Source organism: Eschscholzia californica, unplaced genomic scaffold, assembly GCF_041429995.1.
Source record: "Eschscholzia californica isolate CP2 unplaced genomic scaffold, dmEscCali1.0.p SCAF_1, whole genome shotgun sequence".
Taxonomy (NCBI): Eukaryota; Viridiplantae; Streptophyta; class Magnoliopsida; order Ranunculales; family Papaveraceae; genus Eschscholzia; species Eschscholzia californica.
In genome coordinates this window covers 39,379,661-39,404,777 of record NW_028238198.1, presented here as the reverse complement: position 1 = coordinate 39,404,777, position 25,117 = coordinate 39,379,661, and the positions used below count along the sequence as shown (strand labels likewise).

The window sequence follows — 25,117 nt, the reverse complement described above, 5'->3', positions numbered from 1 at the left end:
AACATTTTGTTGTGACAGAAGGTAAGAAAATGCTCCAACCACACGTTCTTTATGCTCACACCACAAGTGTTTGCTGCAGGAGTACACATTTATGTAGGGAACATAAGGTTTTGCGAGCAAGCGAGATAAGGCTCCACCACAGAGCTTTATGTGTGCCATCTTTGAAGAAATGTTGCAAACATAATATTATTAGATTAAAACAAAAAGAACACATAGATATTGTTTAATGGTTACGTTGAGCATTTACATGTTTGCTCAAACCATAACTAATTATTTATATATCATGTGAAAAATTCATTGACTTGTTTACTAAGTCTTTGCCTACTACAACTTTTAAAAAACTAGCAGAAGACATTAGAATGCGACGTTCGGATAATCTGATGATGTAAGACTACATCGGTCTAAGATATGATATTCATTAGGGGGAGCCTATTATCACGTGAAGACTTTTATATCGCTAGTACTGGATATCGACGCTCTATACTCTTTTCTTTCGTCAAGTTTTTGTCCCAATGATATGACAAGATTTTAACGAGGAACACTTTTCGTATCCAACGCCACTCAAAAAATCTTTTATATTGTACTCTTTTTCCTTCATCAGATTTTGTCTCGCAAAGTGTTTTTGACAAGGTTTTAATGAGACAATTATTTCGAGTGGTGGTCATCCAAAGAGAGTTTTATAAGTGAGTTGGTTGCCTATAAAACCTTTGTGATAGCTTAATCATGTTGTAAATGGGTGCTTTAGTGTAGGGGTGTACTCGAGTCGAGTCGAGCCGAGCCGAGTAGTAAGATGTTCAAGCTTGGTTCGTGTATTTGACTGTCGAGCTCGAGCTCGAGCCCGAGCTCGTTCGAGTAATTGTCCACTTGTTCAAGCTCGGTTAGTATAAGTTTGAAAGTGCTCGAGCTCGAGCTCGAGCCCGCATTTTTTTAAACTCGTTTATCAAAATACTTCAAATTAAAACTTTCTAAATTATCAAAATACTTCAATGATCATTTGTCACATACAATAATAATGATTAATGATTAATATTCCAATAAGTTTTTAATGGCTGATATTTCATGTACAAGTTTCAATACTAATACGTAATTATATACTACAATATTACAAAAATATGTTAAACGAGTTGTTTACGAGTAGCTCGTGATAAAGAATGATCAAGCTCGACTCGTTTACATAAACGAGCATGATCTTGAGCTTATGTTAAGCTCTTGCTCGTTAATATTTGAGTCGAGCACGAGCAATAGTCGAGCCGAGCTCGAGCAGCTCGTTAAGAGCTCGGCTCGTGTACACCCCTACTTTAGTGTTTAGATATATCTTGCCATATTAATATCCAATGAGAATGGCCTTTGCTACAGCCAATTAGATACTTAGGGTAAGGGCCCAATAAGCTTTAATGCTTTCCGACTAAGGAACCTAAGCTTTGTTTTCTGTATATACCCCATACCCTTTTGTATACTGTAACTTGTAACTCTCATCTTACACACTTTTGAGCTTGTAATTTCTCATCCTTTATATGCTTCGTTATAGTGGCTCACATTGGGTAGACTTCGCTAGTTTTTGATATCCTCTATTCTAGATTTCCATTTAAATTACAACATAGTCTTCCTTTCTCTCTACCTCTTCTAAACTAACAAACCCTAGCCTCCATTCTTTTCTTTCACTACCCATTCCACCATAATTTCTTTCCAATCTCTCTTCTTTTCTAATTTCTTCATCTCTTCTCTACATTTTCTTTCTACTTCTAATTTCTTCTTCTAAACTTCTAATTTCTCCATAACTTCTTCTCTAGAATCTCTTCTTCTTCTATCTCTCTTCTAAATTCTCTTCTTTCATCTTCTAAAAAGCTATTATTTGTAGTTTTGGATAATATTCTTGGAACATTTGGAGCTAATATTGGACATCAACATGGAGGCACAAGGAGCTATGAATCTAAATCTCATTTGGTGATTTCTTTTCATTATCTTTTGTAATTCCATTTACTTTAGAATTTCAATGAATATTACTTTAGATTTCATGAGTAGCTAATCTTGTACCTAGGGTTGTAGAGGAAACCCATACTTGAACATATTTCGAAGTATGTTATTGATTAATAAAACCTTCTATTGAACTTCAATGCTTATTAGTTGTCATTTCATGTAGATTTTATGGTCTTTTCATTGTTCATGCTTCATAGTGAGATATTTCATGCTTTTGTTAAGTTATTAGATGCGGTATGCTTATTACATGATGAATGATTGTTAAGGAATATAGCATTTATATGATGATCAATTAAAATTACTTGATTTTGAAATGTGTTATTAAAGAATATCTTCCGAAATCTAAATAGTTTATTATGTTAGATTTTGAGTTATATATGAAAAAGGAATTTGTTGATTGAATGCATGTTTTAGATAGTCCATTTATGTGGTGGAATCAAGAACCCTAGATTCTTCTTTCTCACCTTGATTTCATTTCCTTGATTTTGAGTTATATATGAAAAAGGAATTTGTTGATTGATTTCACTTGATAGGCCTAAAATAGGTCTATTCCCGCAAGTATACGGGTCAAGTTATAGTAAAGTTTGTAAATCGGGAAATCGTTCCAAGGGACAAGTAATTTTATCTAAATCTTAAATTAACACTCCATTCATTAATTTTGGTTTGATTTTGTGAAAATTATTTTAAAAGAAAACAATAAAAGACTAAAAGAAATGAAATCAAGGTGAGAAAGAAGAATCTAGGGTTCTTGATTCCACCACATAAATGGACTATCTAAAACATGCATTCAATCAACAAATTCATTTTTCATATATAACTCAAAATCTAACATAATAAACTATTTAGATTTTGGAAGATATTCTTTAATAACACATTTCAAAATCAAGTAATTTTAATTGATCATCATATAAATGCTATATTCCTTAACAATCATTCATCATCTAATAAGCATACCCCATCTAATAACTTAACAAAAGCATGAAATATCTCACTATGAAGCATGAACAATGAAAAGACCATAAAATATACATGAAATGACAACTAATAAGCATTAAAGTTCAATAGAAGGTTTTATTAATCAATAACATACTTCAAAATATGTCCAAGTATGGGTTTCCTCTACAACCCTAGGTACAAGATTAGCTACTCATAAAATCTAAAGTAATATTCATTGAAATTCTAAAGTAAATGGAATTACAAAAGATAATGAAAAGAAATCACCAAATGAGATTTAGATTCATAGCTCCTTGTGCCTCCATGTTGATGTCCAATATTAGCTCCAAATGTTCCAAGAATATTATCCAAAACTCCAAATAATAGCTTTTTAGAAGATGAAAGAAGAGAAATTTAGAAGAGAGATAGAAGAAGAAGAGATTCTAGAGAAGAAGTTATGGAGAAATTAGAAGTTTAGAAGAAGAAATTAGGAGTAGAAAGAAATTGTAGAGAATAGATGAAGGTGGCTAGAGAAAAGAAGAAAGAAATAAGTTTAGGATTAGAAGATAGAAGGAGAAGTGGCTTAGAAATTAGAGATGGAAGCCTTTTGAGAGGGATTTTAAGTCTAGAGAGAAATGAAAGAGGTAGAGATTTATTTATAGATGGGTTGATGGCTAGGGTTTTAGGAGTTAATTGGGAGAAAAATGGGAGAAAGAGGGTTAAAATAGGAAGTTAGGGTTGTTTCTACTCAAGAAATGATTTCTTATTGGTTGAACATAAAGTGAGACAAAAAGGAGGGGCATAAAAGCAATTTCCGGAGGGCTTAAAAGGGAAAAGAGGGACCACATGCTTCTGTCCGTTGGGTGCATTCAGGACGTGCCACGTCACCTGGTTGTGTCCCACCAGCCAGAATGGTGCCCAACAGTGTCCCACTAGTCTACATTGTTTGACTCCAACTTTGACTATGCATATCTTACTCTTCCGGACTCCGAATTGACTTCCGTTTTCTCTTACGAGCTCGTCTCGGATTCTACTTTTCACGCGTCACTGACCTTGGCCAAATTTCCCAGAATACCCTTGACTCCAAATGACCAAAATACCCTCCGTGTATCTTTTTCTCATTTTTAGCCATTTTTCACACTTAACACTGCAAAAGACACCTAATCAAGAAAACCAACCATTTTATTATAATAAAGGCTCGAAATGAACTAACTCGACTAATTTAAACGACTAAGATGGGAAATTTTCATGACCCATCACAACACCATCCTAATTATTGTAATTTTGAATGAGGACTTTTATGCAGTTTTTAGTTTGGGTGCATCGCTTAACTTGTTTATTTGTTGGTCAACATCGACATGATAAGCAAACCTAAATTTTGTGGGATGCTCTCTCATCTTTGTTAAAATAAAGTGGCCAAGTTTCTTACTTAAATAGAACTACTTGAAGTCCATATGTAACATTACTAAACATTTTCAAGCTTGTGGCCCAGTATGACCCCCAATCTACTTGACAAATGTAGTTTACAAATTGAAAAACGTAATGTATGAAAAATGTCATATTTGAGAAAAGTAAGAGGAAAATAGCGAAAAGGCAATTTAGTAGTCTACAAATTGAAATACAAAGCCCGACTACATGCGTTTTCCACTTTTGCATTACAAATAATCCTAATTTTTGTACTTTTGAACGCACGAATCATCTTTTATGCAATTCCCTTTTTGGGTATCTCTCCTTAGTTGTTTATTTGTTGGTCTTCATAGACAAGATAAATGGGATAATTTTGGTGGGGAATGCTCCTTCGTCTCTGTGAAATAGAGTGGTTGAGTTTCTTACTCAAAGAGGGCTATTAGATATCCATCTCTCAAACATCGCAAAACATTCTTCAGGCCTGTATTCTGGGGCTGTATGACCCCCTCCCTGCTCAACATAAATATATGGCGGCGGTTAGGGGCACAAAATGTATGTTAAACAAACTGGTTAATTTTTTTTAATGGTCAGCGTGCCTCAAACCATTGACCTTTAAAGTGGAAGAACTAATTTCTTACAACTCGAACCAAAGGTTGTTGGTAACAAACTGGTTAATCTAGACCCAACTAATTTTATTATGCTACTAGCAGGTCATTTATTTGAAGGACCTAATTCTTTTATCTCCCATGTCTCTATCTTCTTCTCTATCATGTTCCGCTTCTTCACAATCACCAGCAACGACCACCATGATGATGGTGATGGTGGAGAAGATGAAGGATGCGTTTTTTTTTTCAAAAAAAATTGAAATATGTGACTCCTTAACCATTTTCGAGGCCCACAAAATCGGAAACATTGCACAAGGTTTCCTTGATATCACTGAGTGCATAGCAAAACCTTATGTGCCTGTAGCAACGACCAAATATCTATATAATAATGGAGAAGGGTATCTTTCCCCTTCCTCCAAATGATTAAGATTTGTTCTCTCATGTTTGTCTCTAATAGTTACGATTTACTCTATAAAGTTTGAGGGTTCAGATTTGATTAAAAATCAACCAAGGGTTGAGATTATAAGGAAGAACAACTTTTCAAAGATCCAATTTTTCTTTGGGAAGACTTAAAGGCACCCATATTTTTGTTGTAGACGTCTCATTTACATGTAGATCCCTTAAAACTTTAGCCTTTGAGGGGCGTCTATAGCTGCAGTGGGGCGCGTATAGAACACCTCACGTGACGCATTTGATAGAATTGTCTGTGCCCGGCGGGCACGAGTTATTGTTGGGTTTTCCTCCTAGTGGGGAAACCTAGTTGGGTTTGGATTAGGAAACCAAACCCGGACCCAAGTCGAGTTTCTTTGGGTCGGTTACTTATGACGGTGGAATTAGGATTAGGAGTCTATAAATACTACCTTAACCTAATTTAGATGTGTGTGAGGAGCACCAAAGGGGGCAACACAATTAGAAACGCACAAGAGAAGAAGGGAGAGAAGGAGGTTGCCGAGAAGAGCGGGGCAGAACTTTTTCAGCACGCGCAGTCTTCGTTGTTCGGAAAATCCGACGGTGAATTCTTCTCCGATTGAGCTGAAATTTGGCAGAACTGTTCTTGACATATTCATCTAGTATTTGTACGGAGGGATCGTTGATTGGTCGCCGGAATCCTAGTGAATTTAGGGTCGTTTTGGGCTGCAGATTTCTGGACTGTTTTGTTCTTTCTTGTGAGGGTTTCTCCGTGTTTCTTCGTGTTTGAGATTGATTCTTTTGGGAAGGGTCTGAGTCTCGGTTGGACGTAGTCTGTAACTACTTTGCTATCATAGTTGATTTGGTTGGACTACGAGTCCCGTGGTTTTTACTTCTCACGTTGAGGAGGTTTTCCACGTTAAAAATCGTTGTCTTATTTACTTTCAGTTCTTTGTTTATTGCTCCCACATATTCTTCTATATTATCCTCGTAACTAACACAAAGGGAAAAACTCTTGTTTCCGCTGCGCCTAAGTGCCCGTTTTTCCCAACAAGTGGTATCAGAGCTCCAGGTTAGAGAGTTCTTTGGATTGTGATAACTTCCGTTATTGGTTTGTTTGTGTTAGTGATGGAAAATATGGGTAGAATGATAAGTTTGAATGGTGCTAATTATCATCTATGGAAGGGTAAGATGGAAGACTTGCTCTTTGTGAAGGAACTTCACGTTCCGGTGTTTCAAGAGAAGAAACCCGATGAGAAAACTGATGATCAGTGGAAATTGTTACATCGACAAGTTTGTGGTTTGATGAGGCAATGGGTGGATGATAATGTGTTGCATCATATTGAGAATGAGACTAATGCTCGTTCGTTGTGGTTGAAGCTGGAGCAGTTATTTGCTCGAAAGACAGGAAACAATAAGATGTATATGATGAAAAAATTGCTTGAGTTGAGATATCAGGAGGGAACTCCGATGGCGGATCAGTTGAATACATTTCAGGGGTTACTCAATACACTATCTGATATGGGAATAAACTTTGATGAGGAAATTCATAGTTTATGGCTTCTTGGTACATTACCAGATTCTTGGGAGGTGTTCAGGATGTCTCTTTGTAACTCTACTTCCGAAGGAGTTATATCAATAGACTTAGTGAAGAACAGTGTTTTGAATGAGGAAACTAGAAGGCAGACAAATCCTAATTTTTCGCATTCAGATTTGTTGGTTACTGAGTCGAGGGGGAGAAGTTCAAATAGAGAGTCCACGAAGAACAAGAGCAGGAGCAAATCTAACAAATTTGCGAATGTGGAGTCTCATTATTGTCATAAGAAAGGGCACTTAAAGAAGAATTGCTGGTTGTTGCAGAAAGAGAGTAAGCAAGGAAAGGAGCAAGAAGATAGTAAAGAGAGAGTGACTGTTACTGAAGATGAGTTTCTTATTCTTTGCGAGAGTGATGTCATTAATGTTGCTTCCAAGGAAGGGATAGAGGGGCTGGTTGTTCAGGAAGAAACAACAGGGCTGGCTGATTACAGGATTGTCAAGGATAGCAAGGCTGGATGTTTCCAGGGCTGTCAAGAAGAAGCAGGGCTGGTTGTTCAGGGCTGTCGAGGAAAAGCGGAGCTGGCTGTTTCCAGGGCTGTCAAGGGGACAACAGGGCTGGCTGTTTCTCCCACCTAGTCGGAGGGGGAGTTTGTTGGGTTTTCCTCCTAGTGGGGAAACCTAGTTGGGTTTGGATTAGGAAACCAAACCCGGACCCAAGCCGAGTTTCTTTGGATCGGTTACTTATGACGGTGGAATTAGGATTAAGGGGGAGTCTATAAATACTACCTTAACCTAATTTAGATGTGTGTGAGGAGCACCAAAGGGGGCAACACAATTAGAAACGCACAAGAGAAGAAGGGAGAGAAGGAGGTTGCCGAGAAGAGCGGGGCAGAACTTTTTCAGCACGCGCAGTCTTCGTTGTTCGGAAAATCCGACGGTGAGTTCTTCTCCGATTGAGCTGAAATTTGGCAGAACTGTTTTTGACATATTCTTCTAGTATTTGTACGGAGGGATCATTGATTGGTCGCCGGAATCCTAGTGAATTTAGGGTCGTTTTGGGCTGCAGATTTCTGGACTGTTTTGTTCTTTCTTGTGAGGGTTTTTCCGTGTTTCTTCGTGTTTGAGATTGATTCTTTTGGGAAGGGTCTGAGTCTCGGTTGGACGTAGTCTGTAACTACTTTGCTATCATAGTTGATTTGGTTGGACTACGAGTCCCGTGGTTTTTACTTCTCACGTTGAGGAGGTTTTCCACGTTAAAAATCGTTGTCTTATTTACTTTCAGTTCTTTGTTTATTGCTCCCACATATTCTTCTATATTATCCTCGTAACTAACACAAAGGGAAAAACTCTTGTTTCCGCTGCGCCTAAGTGCCCATTTTTCCCAACAGTTATACCCTCGTATATGTAGAGAGAAGAGCTAGAGAAATCAATTAAGGTTAGTTAGCTTACCTTAACAGTAGCATATGTCATGCCGCCAGAATAACTCCTTGTATATCTACAACAACCCAAACCAAATGATATACTTTTGTTAGAACCATAATGATGAAGTAGTTAAACCACAAATTCATAGAGTTGTATGATCATAAATAACAACAAACCCTCCAACTTGTCCGTCGACGAGCCATGGTCGCCAGTCATCTACAATGGGTAGGCCGAGAAGTCGTATCCATTCTTCGGTAGATATCCGGGTTATTAGCATGTCGTGATCACCACTGTATAAGTAAAAATATTGACATATTTTCAAACCCCATTTATACCTGCTGTTCATATTAGTTGTATCACAGTGACCGACTTCTAACCAACACACATCGATTACAAGATTCATAGACTTGTACAACATTACAAATCATACAACATATGAAAAGTCTAGAGTTCAAACAAAAGTCTTAGAGTTCATGTTAATGGTTTATATACAGCGTTTGCCTTGAAGATATTGTCCCCGCTTTAACCACCTCTCACAGGTACGGGATTTTGTTCTTGGCAAAGGCACCACAAGCCCACCCAAAAGGCCTCGGTTTTGGCGACGACACACGATTCACCCGACCATCAGAATACGCAGCGACACCATGGATCCCTTACAACCGATATTGTCCTCCCTTTCGCCACAACCCTTGCACAGATGGTAGGAGGTTTTTTTCGTGGTGAGAGCACTCCCAGCTCCCCCAAAAGGCCTCGATACTTACTAAGCTTCAGCGTACTCCTATAACCCAGTCTCCGAACACTCTTGCGAGCGATGTGGGACTATTACATACAGGCAGCCAAGGAAGCTCTAGAAGAGGTGCTAAGAGACCTACATTTTTATGATCCAACGATTAGGAACCCCTTGTATAAACCGTTGGATCACACTGTACAACTAATGGTTTGTGTCTATCGGGCGGTGGTACCAGTTAGGTCAGTTGGTCCATCTGGTTGTCTCTATCAAGAAACGTGACAATTATCCGATCAAGGTCCTCTGGCCACTACCCGCCCATTAATTACCCATCAGACGGATCGAGTATCCCAGTGATGAATATCGAGTACCCGCCTGTTAATATATTGTATAAAGGACCAAGAACCTCACCGCTAACCACCGGGCGGTATCCAACCCTCTCAAGTGGACAACATACACATGTTACTACCTTACCAAACAAAAATTCACTATATATGTAGAAGGGAATATTGTACTTGAAATACCTGTATATAAGAGATCTGTACCCTTTGGTACTAAGATTTCTATGATATTCTATAGTGTTTTTGACGTCTATTCTGTAAGGTAACAAATATCTTTTGCACCTAATCCAGTTTTTTACTGTTCCCTGTTCATTATCAAAAACCAGCAATTAAGTCAAATGCTTATGTTAATTAGTAAAAATAATAAAATGGATTTGTGTCATACATTTTTTATATGGAGAGCTTTTCGAACACGAGCGTCGTTCGCCCAGTAAGCACTAAGCATGTACCCGTAACTCTGCAAACATATTGACTATAGATCAGATTGGAATGAAATATATAACGTAAAGTAAGAATGCAAAGTTTTTTTGTAATGAAATGCAAAGTTTACATATTGAAGAAATAATTTGTTTAAAAAGAATCAACAAATACTAGTTAAGACTATAAGTATATATACCCGACACCCCGGGAAAACTGGAGGTAGCAAGATGAAATCATCTTTCATTCTTGTAAGCGATCTTCTGTATAAGTCCCTTCCCCTTCGTGGGGAATAATGAGAGCAAGTTTTATCCAAAATATGGGCCTTTTTTATCCCTGAAGTACACTGAGAATGAATCCAAGTCATGTTCATCCATCGTAGTTCATTGTCGGCATTAATATATGAGAGAATAGAATATATATATAGATCATTTAATAACTTACCAGTTTGAACACTTGGAGATCCTTCAAACAGTTAACATTTCTCTTATCAACATTGAAATATTCCTCTTTGCAATTTTGCCTTAGTGACTGTTGAAGAAAACAAAAAGAATAACACTAACAAAGAGTAGGATGACAACATTGTAAGCAATGATAATAATAGGTCTGACGAGGATTTTGCAAGTTTTGTATCTTTTAGAGATTGTAATCCCACCGATCCTATCACTTTTAAAGAAACAATAAAAAAAGTGGGGTAGATTTCAGCTATGGATGATGAAATTCATTCAATTGAGAAAAGTGACACTTGGGAGTTAAATTCTCTTCCTGCAGGAAAGAAGACAATTGGGTTGAAATGGTCTTTCAAAACCAACTACAAACCAGATGATGCTCGAGTAGACAAATTAGTTGTGAAAGAGTACGATAAAAAACCAGACTGATATGAAGTTTTAAATTGAAGAACAAATGGCTAATATTTTTATTAAGCCAAAGGTTCGTTCATCATTCAAGTTGAAGATTATGATGGACATTATGCCGTTTGAGTTTAAGAGAGTGTGTTAAATTTTATTTAAACTCAATTTTAATGAGAAGATTAATTTTATTATTTAAGTAATTAGAAAGTTAAGTTAGTGAGAAGTTATTTTCTTTAGTTGATTAATGGTAAGTTAATGGTGTTAATAGATAAGTTAGTGGGATCATGTTAGTAGTGGGTAGAATTTGGGTTTATAATAGACCAGTCTTTGTAGTTTATTTTCATCAAAATCAAGTCAATTAATTTAACTCAGTTTAAATATCTTCTCCATTCTTCTTTGTTTGTGCAAGTTATAATTTCTTGATCATTCGAAAATTAAACACCTTCAATTTCCAACAGACTGTTGAAGAAAACAAAAAAGAATAACACTAACAAAGGGTAGGATGAGTTTTTTTTTTGAGTAAGATCAGATTACCATAAATATAAATATTCCAAATACAAGAATGAAGATGAAAACAACGGAACAATACAATTTTAACCATAAGGGGTAACACAGCAATAGCTCATTATAGAGGAACTAGAGCGAGAGACGCTAGATCATGTGCCACTATGTTGGCGGTTCTTCTGCAGCACGTGTAAGATACACGGAATCCGGAGGCATATCCACGTAGCCCTTGTAGTTGAGCGATAAGACGCCATGGGACCGTTGGATTAGGATCCACGAGTAGTTCCTATAAAACCCTACTATTTGTTTCCATTATAAAGGGTAAGATGAGTTCAGTTACACTAATTTGATATCGTGTTTGGGTATATATAGGAGTCGGAATTTTGGGTACATATAGGTGGTTGGCTGGACATCTGCTATAAAATTCCGGAGTTCAATTAATGGTGGAGGTGTAATCTATTTTATTGACTTGTATAAAAGAGTATAAATAAAATAAAGGTAAGGATCGACTTTCACGCCTAGACGATAACCTTAAGGCCATGTTTGGCGCGCGGGAATCGCGTGGGAATGGAATGTGATTCCTAGGAATCACAATCCTGATATTGTTTGGCTCGCGGGAATGCAGTGGGAATTCTATTCCCGGGGGAATAGAATTCCCTCAAAATGGGGTAATAGCAAACCCAGGGAGGGGGGTGGGTTTGTGATTCCCATTCCCGGGAATGCTTTGTTTTAATATTTATAGACCAAATTATCCTTAATAAAATATTAGAATGACTATTATTAAAATCGTCCTCCACACAATATCACAACTAAAAAAATTAAAAACCTATGGTTAGCCACCACCATAGCAATACTTTCTCTCGCTCAAATGTAACTTTTTCTCCCTCTCTAGTTTTTTCTCTCTTCTCTTTTTCTTTTTTCATTACAATCGATTTCATAATGTTTAAAAAGAAAAAAATTTAGCGATGACCTTTATTTATTTTAAATAATTTTTTTTAAATGGTCAGCGTCCCTCGAACCTTTGACCTCCGAAGTGGAAGATTATACCCTTTACGACTCCAACCAAAGGTTGTTGGCATTTTAGATACTATTTAATTGGTGTGTCATGTTACTATTTCATATCTGCAATTTTGAATAAATAATACTGATTAAAGTACATAATAAAATTGACGTTTTATTTATGTAGTTTAAGGATATAATAGGAATTTTACAAAAAATTATATTCCGATTCCTACACGAACCAAACACCAAGTTAGGAATCTATCAGGAATCGAATTCCTATTCCTGACCAAACCAAACATCAAACTGAATAATCTGATTCCCGGGAATCGTGTTACGGGAATGTGATTCCCGGGAATTACATTCCATTCCCGTCCGCCAAACATGACCTAAGGGTCCGATTGATACGCGAGAATGCCTAAGTAAGACAATCGAATTTTTTCTAATAGAAAAGAAAATCAATTTTTCTCATATGAAATGGTACTTTTAACTGTTTGATGAAATCATTGGAAATTCAGAGTGCCTTTAGCAAATAGTTTAACATGATCTCTTAAATGGTGAGCTTTCGTGTTTTTTGGGTCATCCAACACCCAAAAATTGGTGCCCACATAAGATGACATATTCTAGCCCTACTAAGAGCAAGTCCAACCTAGAGCCAGAGGGGCCCTAAATTCAAATTTAGAGCCCCTTCCCCCAGGTCCAACCCTAGCAGACCCTTAATTAAGGGTCGGCTGAGAGCCTCGACAGACTTCTGGGGATGTCCCCAACGGTCATGTTGGGGCTTTTCCTAGCCGTTAGATAAAATCCAACGATTAGGATCTTCTTTAATTATTTTTTTTTAAAGAAATTAGTTTAATTTTTTTATTTTAAAACTTTGATTAGTTTTTTTTTAATCGAACAAAAACTAACACATTAATAATTAAAATACATCCCACCAACGTGTCGGTTCCCGAATAATTTTCCAACCTTAGAAAAAAAAATATTATTTCGAAATTAGTTCAAACAAGTGTTTCGTATATACACAAAATCACACACGTTTTTCGCACACCCACAAAAAGCCACAAACGCGATTCCCACATGCACATATTTAAGGCCCCAAGAGAGGCTGAGGTTGGAGATGAATTTTTGGGGCTGAGCTGAGGATGAAAATTTTGGGTAAAAAAGTAGTTTCTAGGGCCTGAGTCAGACTGATGTTGGGCTTGCCCTAAGGACAATCCAAGATCCAACACAAAAAAATGGTGCCCACATAAGAGGACCATCCAACCCCATTATCCCAAGATCTTGAGGATCCATAGAACCGGAACTGAAGAAATCTAAACCCAAATGGAAATCTTGTGTTCTTCTTCTTCTTTGTATAAATCAAGAAGGAAATCTAAACCCAAATGAAAACTCACCCAATATTAATAAGGAAATCCACCAAAATGGAATCGAATGTCTTTATACAAATAAAGAATCGATAACTATATCAACAAGTATGTATTTGTTCTCTTAATTAGTTTTTATAATTTGAAATAAGGTTTATTCAATCCAACAACCATGTCTCTCTGTCTGAACGCCTGAGCTGAGGTTGTCGATGAGAGAAGAAGAAAACAGGATTTCATTGATTTCATCAAGCTTCAGTTGATGCCGATGAGAGAAGAAGACGACAAAGTTGTTGTTCATGCCGATGAGAGAATAAGACGAAGACAAGATTTCATTGATTTCATCTAACTTCAGTTGATGGCGATGAGAGAAGAAGACAAGTTGTTGCTGATGCCGATGAGAGAAGAAGAACAACAAAACAAGATTTCATTGATTTCATCAAGCTTCATCAAGATTTCTGTTACTTTTCTCCCATTTAACAGATTCACCATTATGTTGGGAATTACACGTCTCGAAGACTACCCTAATCATCAAACTAGTGTTAGTAGCGGAATCTCAAACATCATATGTTTAACACTAGATTATCCAGGATCATATGCATGAACTAAAGATGAAATAGAAGGAAAAAAATAATACTTTATTCACTTTCCCGCGAACTAAATCCCGAAGCTTCAAGTGTAGCTCCTCTACTTGAGACACCAAATGTATAACTTGAATCCCCTTCTTTCAATCATCTAAGACCTTCTTGAAGGATGAGATGAAGTACTCCTTGTGGCCGACCAGACAAGCCCCTTAATGGGCTTAGTCTGTCCGGCCCGTTACCCTCTTGTGGCCGACCAGGGTCATTCCTTTAAAGAGTTTGACCTAGTTTGCCCAATAGTGGGTTTTACACTTTTCCGGGCTTCTTTTCTTAGCCCAATTCTTTTTTATCATTTTAAGCACTATCAGACTGGATCATATCCATTTATAGGCCGGTTCCCACAAGTCTATTCTCTTCGTTCAAGTTACCATTCTTATGTGTAACCCGTTGTAGGATCTGGTCTATGTTAACCGCGGATGACCAAAGTGATCCGACAGTCGTAAGCGGCTTCTAGCTAAGTATTACGACTCCTAATTGAGGATGATCTTATGAATAAGGTCATCCTGATCCTATGAGCCGAATCGTACGCATTGTCATCTTGGTCGAAGGACACTCCTTTGGAAGGACCTTCCTTTAGACCAAAAGGATATATCCTTCACATTACTTATTGTATTTCAATTTGGGTTTAGATTTCATCAAATGTGAGATGAATTGTAGAGAGAGATGGAGTGTGAGAGAGGAAGAGTAGTGGGATGCCAAAAAGAGAGGAGAGAGAGCGCATTATGAATCGTGATTGAGAAATCAGTTTTCCCATCTAAAAGGTGGGAAAAAAAATTAGACCATTTGCACACTTTTTTTTTCTCAAGAATTCGATTTTCCCATCCACAATGGCCAACCAAACAGCGGAAAACCGATTTTCTTAAGAAAATCGTTTTGCCCACTAAATTTTCCTACGTATCAAACATACCCTAATAGTTTTATATAATTTTTAGTTCTATGACATATTCAATTCATGCATTTGTTAATGATGTATTAATGTCATATTGAATGTAATGACTTTTGTAGTCTGTGTCGAAAAATGAAAGTCCGAAGGATAAGAAGTTGGGGGTCCAAAAAAAAGATGGGTGTCTGTTCTAATTCCCCTTGTAAAAAAGCATACATAAAAAAAGACAACTTTAAAGCAAAAAAAAAATTGTTCTAAAATATCATTTTATATACATAAAACATTTAAAATAGTTAAAATGGAAAATGAGAAACGTTATAATTATCATGTAATAGAAAGTGATTATTTCCTTCCATTTTTCTAGGAATACGCAGTTTTCAATTGAACACCCATTTGGTTAAACTAAAATTTGAGAAAACAAACGTAAATTAATGTGTACTATTGTGCAGAAAAAAAGGGCCAGCGCTTTGGGGAAAGCTAAATAGTTTCCGGGGCGTGAAGTTTTGGGTGGAAACAAAAAAAATTAGATTTTTTTATTTCCCCCAAACAACCAAATCCTTTTCAGCTTCTTCCTTTCTCCGGCGACTCCACCATCTCCGACGACTACACCATCTCCGGCGAATTTTTTTTTTTTTAATTCTCCCCTTCGCCGGAGACATTGAGAAGAAAGAGAAGAAAGAGAAAGAGAAGAGAGAGAAAGAGAAGAGAGAGAGAAGATGATGAAGTCGCCGGCAACATCCGGCCGGCGACTTTTTTCCGACGACATTATAGGGGTGTTTGGTTTAACTTTTTTTATTTTCCACCGTCTTCCCCGGAAATTTTAATACTTCTCCCAAAACAGTGGCAAAAAAAAAATGTGTAGTATGAATGATGGTTGGTGTACTTACCTGGTAGAGTTCATTTGAAATAAGGCCCATTCCATGTGCATACGGTATTATGGAATTAGCTTCTAGTTGGTCATTGCTCTTCGGGTTTCCAAGTAGATAACCCTATTATATATATAATAGTAGCATTTAATCATTGTTAGGTTCTTTTTTTTTGTTGAGATGTTAGGTTCTTTATGCAATTGATGATTTAGGAAGACAAGTGAACTGTAGAAAATCATTTTTCATAATCAACTAACATAAAGGCCCTGAACGTTGGGTACTAGGGACAAGTGCAGAGAAAGATTTTCCTTTCTTGGATTGACTTAATAGGAATAGGGTGGGTGGGGGCACGTGCCCCTATATCCCCAATATGGTGTTGTACCAGCCAGAGACTCCAAGAGTACTGGGCACACGGCACATGAGTGTTCATGTCAAAAATACAAAATAGGTATAGAATCAGACACACAGGACCATTTTCTTTAACCCGACGAACGAAGTTAACCAAATATTACAAAACGTAGATGACCTTATGGGAAAAAAAATCAACCACGAAAGAAGTAGAATAGTACCTTAAAATTGAGGAAAGGGTACTTCCTAACGTCAATATCTGCAATCAAGATCGTTAATAATATGACATGAACTCTTTTTTTTTGGAAGATATGACATGAACTTGGTTGATAAAATAATTTAAGAAACATAATTTGGAGTAATTGAGAAGAAATAATCATTACCCCTAACTAATTGTTGAACAACCATTGGAAGGATTACCCCCGCGTAAGAATCACCACCAATGTAGAGTGGGTTAGATTGAAACTGTGGGTGCTTGATCAACCACTGCAAAAAAAAAAAGAATAGCTTCATTAGGTCATCACATTAAAACTATTTTATATGTACCAAATCATTATATTGATATTTATTCATATGGAAACTTGCATACACTTTTTAATATAGTCTTGAAATATGTCAGGAAAGGAAGCCGGTATAAATAGTTACCAGAAACTTTATTATGGGTCAAATTTCAACAACAAGAAAATTGTAAAAAATGAAAAATCTAATAACCGACTCTTGGTTAATTTCAGACATTAAGTTAGTCTCAATAATCTTCCTATGAAAGATAAGATGTAAGGTAAATTTGTTTACCGTCAGTGTCAAATCTCGTAAGAGGGAGCCCATCCTCATTTTGAAGACACACACAAAAAATAACTTTTTTTTTTTTTTTTTTTTAGACCAACTTAGTTGACCAATTATGAGGTATAACCAACTTAGTTGGTTGAAAGCTTTAATGCTCAGGTCCCCTCACTTAAATTTGAGGTTTTCTAAGATCTTCAATACCAATCAAACTAAAGGTGAACCCAGAAATCCCACATCCCAAACGAGAACAGCATCATCTCCAAATCCCAAAAGGAAAATCAGCTATCTACAACACGTGAAAGGGAAGTGCTATAATGGTAGGGTCTCATGGAAGTATTAAAGAAGCTAAGGACAGGTCTTTAACAAATGACGGCTACTGTTTTAAGGAAACAAAAAAAATTTGAGTATAAAATTTTGAGAGAAATTTGTTTCTGCTTATCGGTAATCCTTCCACCACAATTTCTTCTTTACCCTTGAAAGTGTTGCTGGTAGAATGTCATCGTCACTTTTTTAGATCTCTCTCCTCCTCTTCTCTTACATTGACCACCATTTATTTCCTCTGTTTCTCCTCTCACTCTTCTCCTTCTATCTATGCCGACAAAAGAGAATGCCCCCTTCGTTGGAATTTCAATTTGGTCTGGGGATTTCCTAAGAAGAACATTTCCAAAGAATAGAACTTTTTAATTAAAATTACCAAGTCAAGTGAAAAGTGTAAGTGTGTGTATAACACTTTCAGTATGTCAAACTAAAAGGAAGCCGGTATAAATAATTATAAATTGAAGAATCTAATAACCAAACTTTTGGTTAAAATCAGACATTAAGTTAGTCTCAATAATCTTCCCGTGAAAGATAAGACGTAATGGTAAATTTGTTTACCATCAGTGTCAAATCTCCTAAGAGGGAGCCCATCCTCGGTTTAAAGAAACACTCAAAAAAGAACTTTTTGTCAGACCAACTTTTAGTTGACCAATTATGAGGTATAACCAACTTAGTTGGTTGAAAGCTTGAATGCTCAGGTCCCCTCACTTAAATTTGAGGTTTTTCTTAGATCTTCAATACCAATCAAACCAAATGTGAACCCAAAAATCCCACATCCCAAACGAGAAACACGTGAAAGGGAAGTGCTACAGTGGTCGGGTCTCATGGAAGTATTAAAGACAAATGACGGCTACTGTTTTAAGGAAACAAAAAGAAATGAGTATAAAATTTCGGGAGTGCTACATGTACAAGATCCTTGACAAAATTTGTGACTTAATGACTCTTTTTCACTAAAAAACAAAAATTGATCAAAGCTCTTCAAAGTTTGACTTTGATCGGGACCGTTCAAATAGCATTTTGTTAAGAATCTTGTGAAAGATTCTTTGTACATTTAGCATTTTCCATAAAATTTTGAGTGAAATTTGTTTCTGTTTATCATTAATCCCTCCACTATAATTTCTTCTCTGCCCTTGAAAGTGTTGCTGGTAAAATGTCATTGTCACTTTTCTAAATCTCTCTCTCCTCCTCCTCCCCTCTTACAACCACCACCATTTATTTCCTCTCTTTCTCCTCTCAGGCTCTCACTCTCCTCTTTCTATCTATGCCGATAGAGGAGAATGCCCCCTTCGTTGGAATTTCAATCCGGTTTGAGGATTTCCTAAGAAGGGCATTTCCAAAGAATAGAATTTTTTAATCAAAATTACCAAGTCAAGTGAAAAGTGTAAGTGTGTGTATAACACTTTCGGTGTGTATCTAAAATTTCCTAAAATAAATAAATGTAATTCTAAAGAGAATAAAGTCTACTTAAAACTAACAAAAGAAGTACAAAGAAAACAAGAATTAAGTGATTTCTAGAGAGAAAAAAGAAGAGCTCCGAAGAAATTTATTAGTTGACAATATATCTCCCAACAAAAAAATTCAACTTTAGTTTTAACCTATCCTGGATGAAAGTTTTTAACACTGATTACACGTTGGATCTGTTTGATATGTGTGAAAATGTTTGATGTGAAAACCATTTTTTTATGGTAAGTTTTTCTTATAAAAAAAATTCACTTTTTGTGTTTGGTAGGTTAAGATAAAAAAAGTACTTATAAGGGCATATCTAAAGACACCTTTGAAATTACTGTCGAAACTCTTTTCACACACAAGGGGCGCCCATTATATTAAGGCTTAGCATGTTTAGAACTCTGCGCAAACACAATTCACCCTCTTATCGATTTTCTCTCAATACAATTCATGATCCTTCCACCTCAATTTCACTTGTACAGTTCCTGAACCAATAAAGAAAGTTTACAAATCCGGAACCAACAAAACAATCTCAATTCCTTTTAACAAAGAGAGGGGGAAGAAAGAAGAGAGAGAAGAAAGAAGAGCGAGAAGGGGGAAGAAGAAAGAGAAAGACGAAGAAGAAGAGAGGGAAAGAAGAAGAAAAAAAGAATTTTTTTTTTTTTTTTAAGTTTGAAGGTCTGGCCGAAAAATTTGGTTGGCCAGTGACCTTCGTCCGAGAAGATGATGAGGTGGCGAGAGAGATGACGTGGAGGAGAAAGGTGATAAAACGGAAGAGAGGGAGATAAATGAGGCGTCTTTAATGTTTTTAAAATTTTTGAAAATAAATTTCATTTTTAGCGGCCAAAGTTAGTTTTAAACAGGTTAAATTATTTGAGAATTAACCCATATTTGACCAATTACAAATTTACAAAATAAATTTTACAAAAAGAGCAGTTATGACAATAAAAATGTTAACTATTAAGATTAACCGACGAAGTTAACAAAACTGAGTCAATTTTGAATTTAAGAAAAACAAGAAGCTCAAAATGAAGCTGGTCACTTGGAGTAAAAAAACAAAATAATTCTCTTGTAAAATATGTTCCTCAAACCCAATGAAAACTATTGTTATTTCTTAAAATTGAATATCATACCACCCGTGACCTTCTCAACGGAAAAAAAAATACCACAACCCAATGCAATGCAACCAATTTATAATCTTTTACAAACCCACTTTTCAATACTCTGCAAATCCGGTGCAAATACTTTTTAATGTGTTGACTTTATTTTTAATCCTAATTATTTATGAGAAGATCTCAAAATAAATTGCAACTTTCCCCACCAAAAAAAAAGGAAAATGCTTATGGTGTCGTTCAGCAACGAAAAGTAAAAGAACTTTTATTTGAAGTAGAAGTAATTCTGCTTTTAAAAAGTCAAAAAGGACATAAAGTAAGTTTGGCAAAATACTTACTTATAAGTCAAAAAATTTATTTGGCAACACCTTTTGTATTGTTATCGTCATTTTTTAAAAAGGTATTTTGTTCTTGTTACTGTTTTCTATTATACATAAAATGAATTCATATCAAGGTATCATTATGTGATACAAGATTAAGTTTATTTCTTATAAACAATGAGAATGAAGAAAAATGGTAGACAATAAGATAAAGAATCAATTTAATAAATGATGGAAGAGAAAACTACTCTCCCATGTTTCTAACATCTAGTTAATTTCATATCAGTTTCACAAATTGATTTCCATATTTTACTGAAGAGAGTGATGGTCTACCTCTATAGTGTTCTACATAAAAAGCCTCATTAAACTAAGGTTAAATTTTTTTGTATGAATTAGGGTGAGAAGCAACAAATGTGGTTGTCTGGTTGAATAGGTGTGATTCGCTTATTATTAGAAAATCAAAACATTGTAAAAATGACCAATTAGACTCTCCATTTTTGTAAGTATTGGTACTTCTGTTGCTTTTGATTATTAAAGGGAGGAGGGATAGATAGAGAGAGTGAGTTTCACTTATTCATGAAACACAACAACCCAAAGGATTATTCCTTAATGGTGTGTTTGGTGGTAAGATTCCTATCAAAAGTGAGATTTGGTACTTCTGTTGCTTTTGATTATTAAAGGGAGAAGGGATAGATAGAGAGAGTGAGTTTTATTGATTCATGAAACACAACAACCCAAAGGAGTATTCCTTAATGGTGTGTTTGGTTGTAAGATTCCTATCAAAAGTGAAATTTGGTAGAAATCATGAATCTTTGGTCTATTTGGCTACCAAGAATCCAAAGACTCTTGAATCCTAAGGATTCTTAATTCTAAAATTTGTATTAGACCAAAATCCTACCCTACCCCCTAGGGTTTGCTAGGATTTTGGATTAATAAACCTAAATTTCATACTTAAAATCAACAAAACAATATTTCCTTCTACAAAATAATTATTTTAAAAATATTTTTTTTTCAAAAATCATTTTTTTCCCGGAAAATCATTTTTTTCTTCAAAAATTTTTTTTTCTCAAAACCCGATTTTTCCGACAACCGTTTTTTCTAAAGAAGTGTTTAAAAATACTCAAGAAATAATAAATCATAGGATTCTTATGAGTTGCCAAACAAACCAAAAAATATTACTTGGATTCATGAATCTGTGGAATCATGAATCTCATGGACTCATGAATACACGAATTCGTGATTCCGTCATCCAAACACACCATAATGTATTCTTTTGTGAACAATTCAAAAAAAATATATTCTTTTGTGTTGGACTAAAACAGTAAAAGATACTCAAGAGCTTTAAATCTAAGAACCTCTTATTAATAACAATGTTATTTTATAGAGAGAGAGATAAATAAAGATAGGGAGAGATAGATATAGAGATAGAGAGAGTGACCCTAAAAATGGAGGAAACAAGTTTTTTTTGTTGAAGATAGAGGAAACTAGTTGTTGAAGAATAAAATATGGAGGAAGAAACCCTAAATATACCTACACATTTCACGGGTTATTTCTTTTTATGAAAAACAGCGGTCCTTGATTTAACCTTCTTTTCCCTCTGAAACATAAATTCTTTTATTTTTTGTTTCCTTCCATAAAAATGACTTCATATTGAAGTCAAAAGAAAAAAAAAGTAGACTTTAAAGATAAGTTACTTTTCAACTTAAGTGAAGTCAAAAAGAATTTCGTTGCCAAATTAACTTTTCGACTTTTCTACTTACATAAGTAAAATAGTAACTTATTTTGTGTTGCCAAACGACACCTAACTATAGAAAAGAAATTTGACAAGATGAGTCACACGGGTAAAAGAACGGTCCAGATCAAAGTCAAACTTAAATTTTTTTTTTGTCTTTTAGCTAAAGTGACTCATCATGTCAAGGATCTTGTCATTGTAACACTCCCGAAAAAAGAAAACAAATTGCAACTCGTAGAGGCTTGATTGTATAAGTGGGAAAACAAATGATACCGTGATTAATAATGAGTTGGATTAGTTCATTCACCTTTATGAGAAATTCATATGTTGTGTTAGCTGATTCTTTGTCTCCAATTATCTTTGAATAAGAGGACTTTGAATAAGAGAATCCAGTGTCCACAGGCGCATCCACAAATATTATGTTTGCTATCTGAAAATTATAACTAATATTCAAATAAGCACTATATTTAGAAGTATGTTCGTATATCGGCAGTGCTACAACCACCAAAAAGTGCGATCGACTTAAGAGTGAAAACGATATCAACGACCATAATATCTTCGTGATCTAATATGTAAACCTAAATGAGTTGACATTCAAATCAGGGCCATTCATATTAGTTTCTCCCTGAAATCGACTTTTAATTTTCACTGGCCCTACCATTTTCGTTTCTATAAATTCATGAACTGAAAATTACATCAATTTTACAATTTAAATAAATGCCTCACTAAATAATTTAAAATTGGTCGATTTTATAATCTGAATACTCAGATCTTACAAGGGTGGTTCTATAGACACCCCTAACAATTGTTGTCGGCGCCCTTTCAACGGCAAAGTGCTAAGGGTTTTAATCTTTATGTGTAAATGTAGCACGTCTGTAGAACTTCCCTCCTAAAAATGATCCCTTAGGAATAAATTATGATCTTTCAAATAAACTAGAAATACGATCTACCTAATGAGATTGAGTTCTTTTGAACCTAGTAATCGTAACAAACATTTAAGAGATGAAGGATACGAACCTTGGTCCACGAGTTTGGGTTCAAGGACAATGTGGGTAAGCTACCATTGTATTCCCCGTCCACAACAAAGTTTATAGGTCCTAAAACGCCGTGAAAAAAAGACTGATTAACCATTAGCTGATTTTAAATAACACTGTAAAACTGCAAAACTATAAAATAAAATCTATTAATGTGATTAAGAATGTAGAGTTTCGCAGATGCTTATAAAATGCTCTTATTACGAACGATTATAGATCTTTTTTATTATGAACGATTACAAAATGTTCTTACTTCAAAATATATGCAAGACTCCATTAGTAATTCAAGTTCAAGAATGAAATGAGTAATAATAATCACCGATTTCAAAAGCGAAAGCACTCAAAGTTGAACAACGAGGACCACCAGTAAGCCACAACAATAGTGGGTCTTGTGAAGGGTTCTTCTCTGATTCAACAAAATAATAGAAAAACTCGACATCCATCGATTCACCAACACCGATATACCTGATTAACATATTTATTCAAATTAATCACTCTATATATATGATTGATGGAAAATTCAAAAGCACTAAACTAATCAAATATTATTGATCATAAAACAGAACAAGGAAGATGGATATATACCCAGTTTCAAGGTAGAAAGGTAGATCCTTTGTTCCATCTGGCAATTCTAATCCTGGAAGATATTTAACCTGATTACCACTCAAAGCTATTTGTGGATGATGAACCAATAGAAGAAGAAGAAGAAGAAGGAGATGAAAACAAGACCAACAGAAGTGATGATTAACATTATTAAGTGGTTTCCCCATTTTGATTAACAGTGAAAGGTTAGTCAATCTGAGTTTGTTTAAGTAGTCCAAGAGGGTCACTAAAAGACACAATCACGTGGGTAATTAAATAATTACTAGTAATAATTTTCTCCATTTTATGAGTTTCAGATTTTGCTACCACCTGCTCTCTTTACTTCTTTCTTTTTTTAAATAATTTTCTTCTTCTTTCAACAAAAAAGAAAGTAATTTTCTTCTTCTCCCAATTCAATGTGACCAGGAGACATTATGGAAAACTGGACAACGATCCAAAAAAAATTATATTAAACAATACTTGTAATACTCCAGTTTTTTTTTTTTTTTGTTGAACTAATACTTCTAATAGTTTTCTGGGTTTTATGACTTTCAGTCTACAGGCCCCACCTACTCTCCTGACTTCTTTTTTTTTGAGTAGTAATTTTCTTCTTCTCCTCATTCAATGTGACCAACAAGAAAAGGTAATTAAATGTGACCATGAAACATTATAGTAGGAAATATTTACTATAATACTAATAATTTTCTGGATTTTATGAGTTTCTGATTCTATTAGCGAGGCCCGTCTACTTTGGTATTGATTTATCGTACTCAACTTCAAATGCTTTGGTAATGGAGTAGTTTATGATGTGTAGAGGTTGTTATTCTGTTATTGTGTTTGTATAATTCTTGTCAGGTGGGAATTACTTTTAAATTTGAAGACTTTTTTTTTTTATTTTTGTGAAACCACACGAAACCATATTTCATTGATACGATCACAAATTTACATGGATATAATTCTTATTTCTCTCAGTTCAACGATATGAGAGTTACATAAGTAAATTCACAGAACTTCGAATGTAAAGTACCTCATGAGGTGAGAGAAATTGACTACACACTGACGAAATGAAGAAAGATAAAAAGATCCTACAAATCAAAGATGAAAAGACCCTCGAGGTCACCAAAAAACAAGACTAAAATACCTCAGTCGATCGAGCCACCGCCGCCATTACCAGGAAGTCTCTCCCGGCACTGAAGAACCGCCAATTTTATTGTATTAAATATAGTGAAAAAAATATACCCTCTCTCTTCTACCTTTCTCCGCGCCACCACCACGACCTCGGTACACACTACGGGAAACACCACCATTGCTACACACCACAGACCAACCACCACCATAAACACCACTAAACCCACCACGACCACCATAATCACAACCCTCTTCTCCACCACCATCACCAGTAACCACATCCATATTATTCCTTGCTCCACGCCACCTCCACCATACCACCACTAAATCATAGAACCCGCCACCATCACCACTAACCCCCACTAGATCTGATCTCCACCATCACCCCAGACCACACCAATCTGAACCCCAACAACACCACTAATCTCCCCACCAC

General features: G+C 35.6%; 1 protein-coding gene across 1 annotated transcript; it reads right to left on the bottom strand.

The window, feature by feature from the left end:
• Positions 1–4,427: 4,427 nt before the first annotated feature.
• On the bottom strand, positions 4,428–24,024 carry LOC147566740 (serine carboxypeptidase-like 7). The gene is made up of 14 exons (XM_086653272.1): positions 23,557–24,024; positions 23,291–23,436; positions 22,955–23,034; positions 22,245–22,367; positions 16,610–16,712; positions 16,448–16,485; positions 15,900–16,001; positions 10,218–10,304; positions 9,973–10,119; positions 9,742–9,813; positions 9,540–9,661; positions 8,465–8,578; positions 8,316–8,361; positions 4,428–4,827 (listed from the first exon to the last, which is right to left on the bottom strand). Exons 1-14 carry the CDS (start codon positions 23,739–23,741, stop codon positions 4,744–4,746), a joined length of 1,449 nt encoding a protein of 482 aa, XP_086509398.1. The 5' UTR covers positions 23,742–24,024; the 3' UTR covers positions 4,428–4,743.
• Between the last annotated feature and the right edge of the window lie 1,093 nt (positions 24,025–25,117).

Bases quoted from the DNA above. Each gene is read 5' to 3' on its own strand.
- LOC147566740 (XM_086653272.1), bottom strand. From the start codon at position 23,741: ATGGGGAAACCACTTAATAATGTTAATCATCACTTCTGTTGGTCTTGT. The intron at 22,368-22,954 runs GTTCGTATCCTT...TATAATTTTCAG, and splicing joins ACCCAAACTCGTGGACCAAG to ATAGCAAACATAATATTTGT. The intron at 9,662-9,741 runs GTATGACACAAA...GATAATGAACAG, and splicing joins AAGCTCTCCATATAAAAAAT to GGAACAGTAAAAAACTGGAT.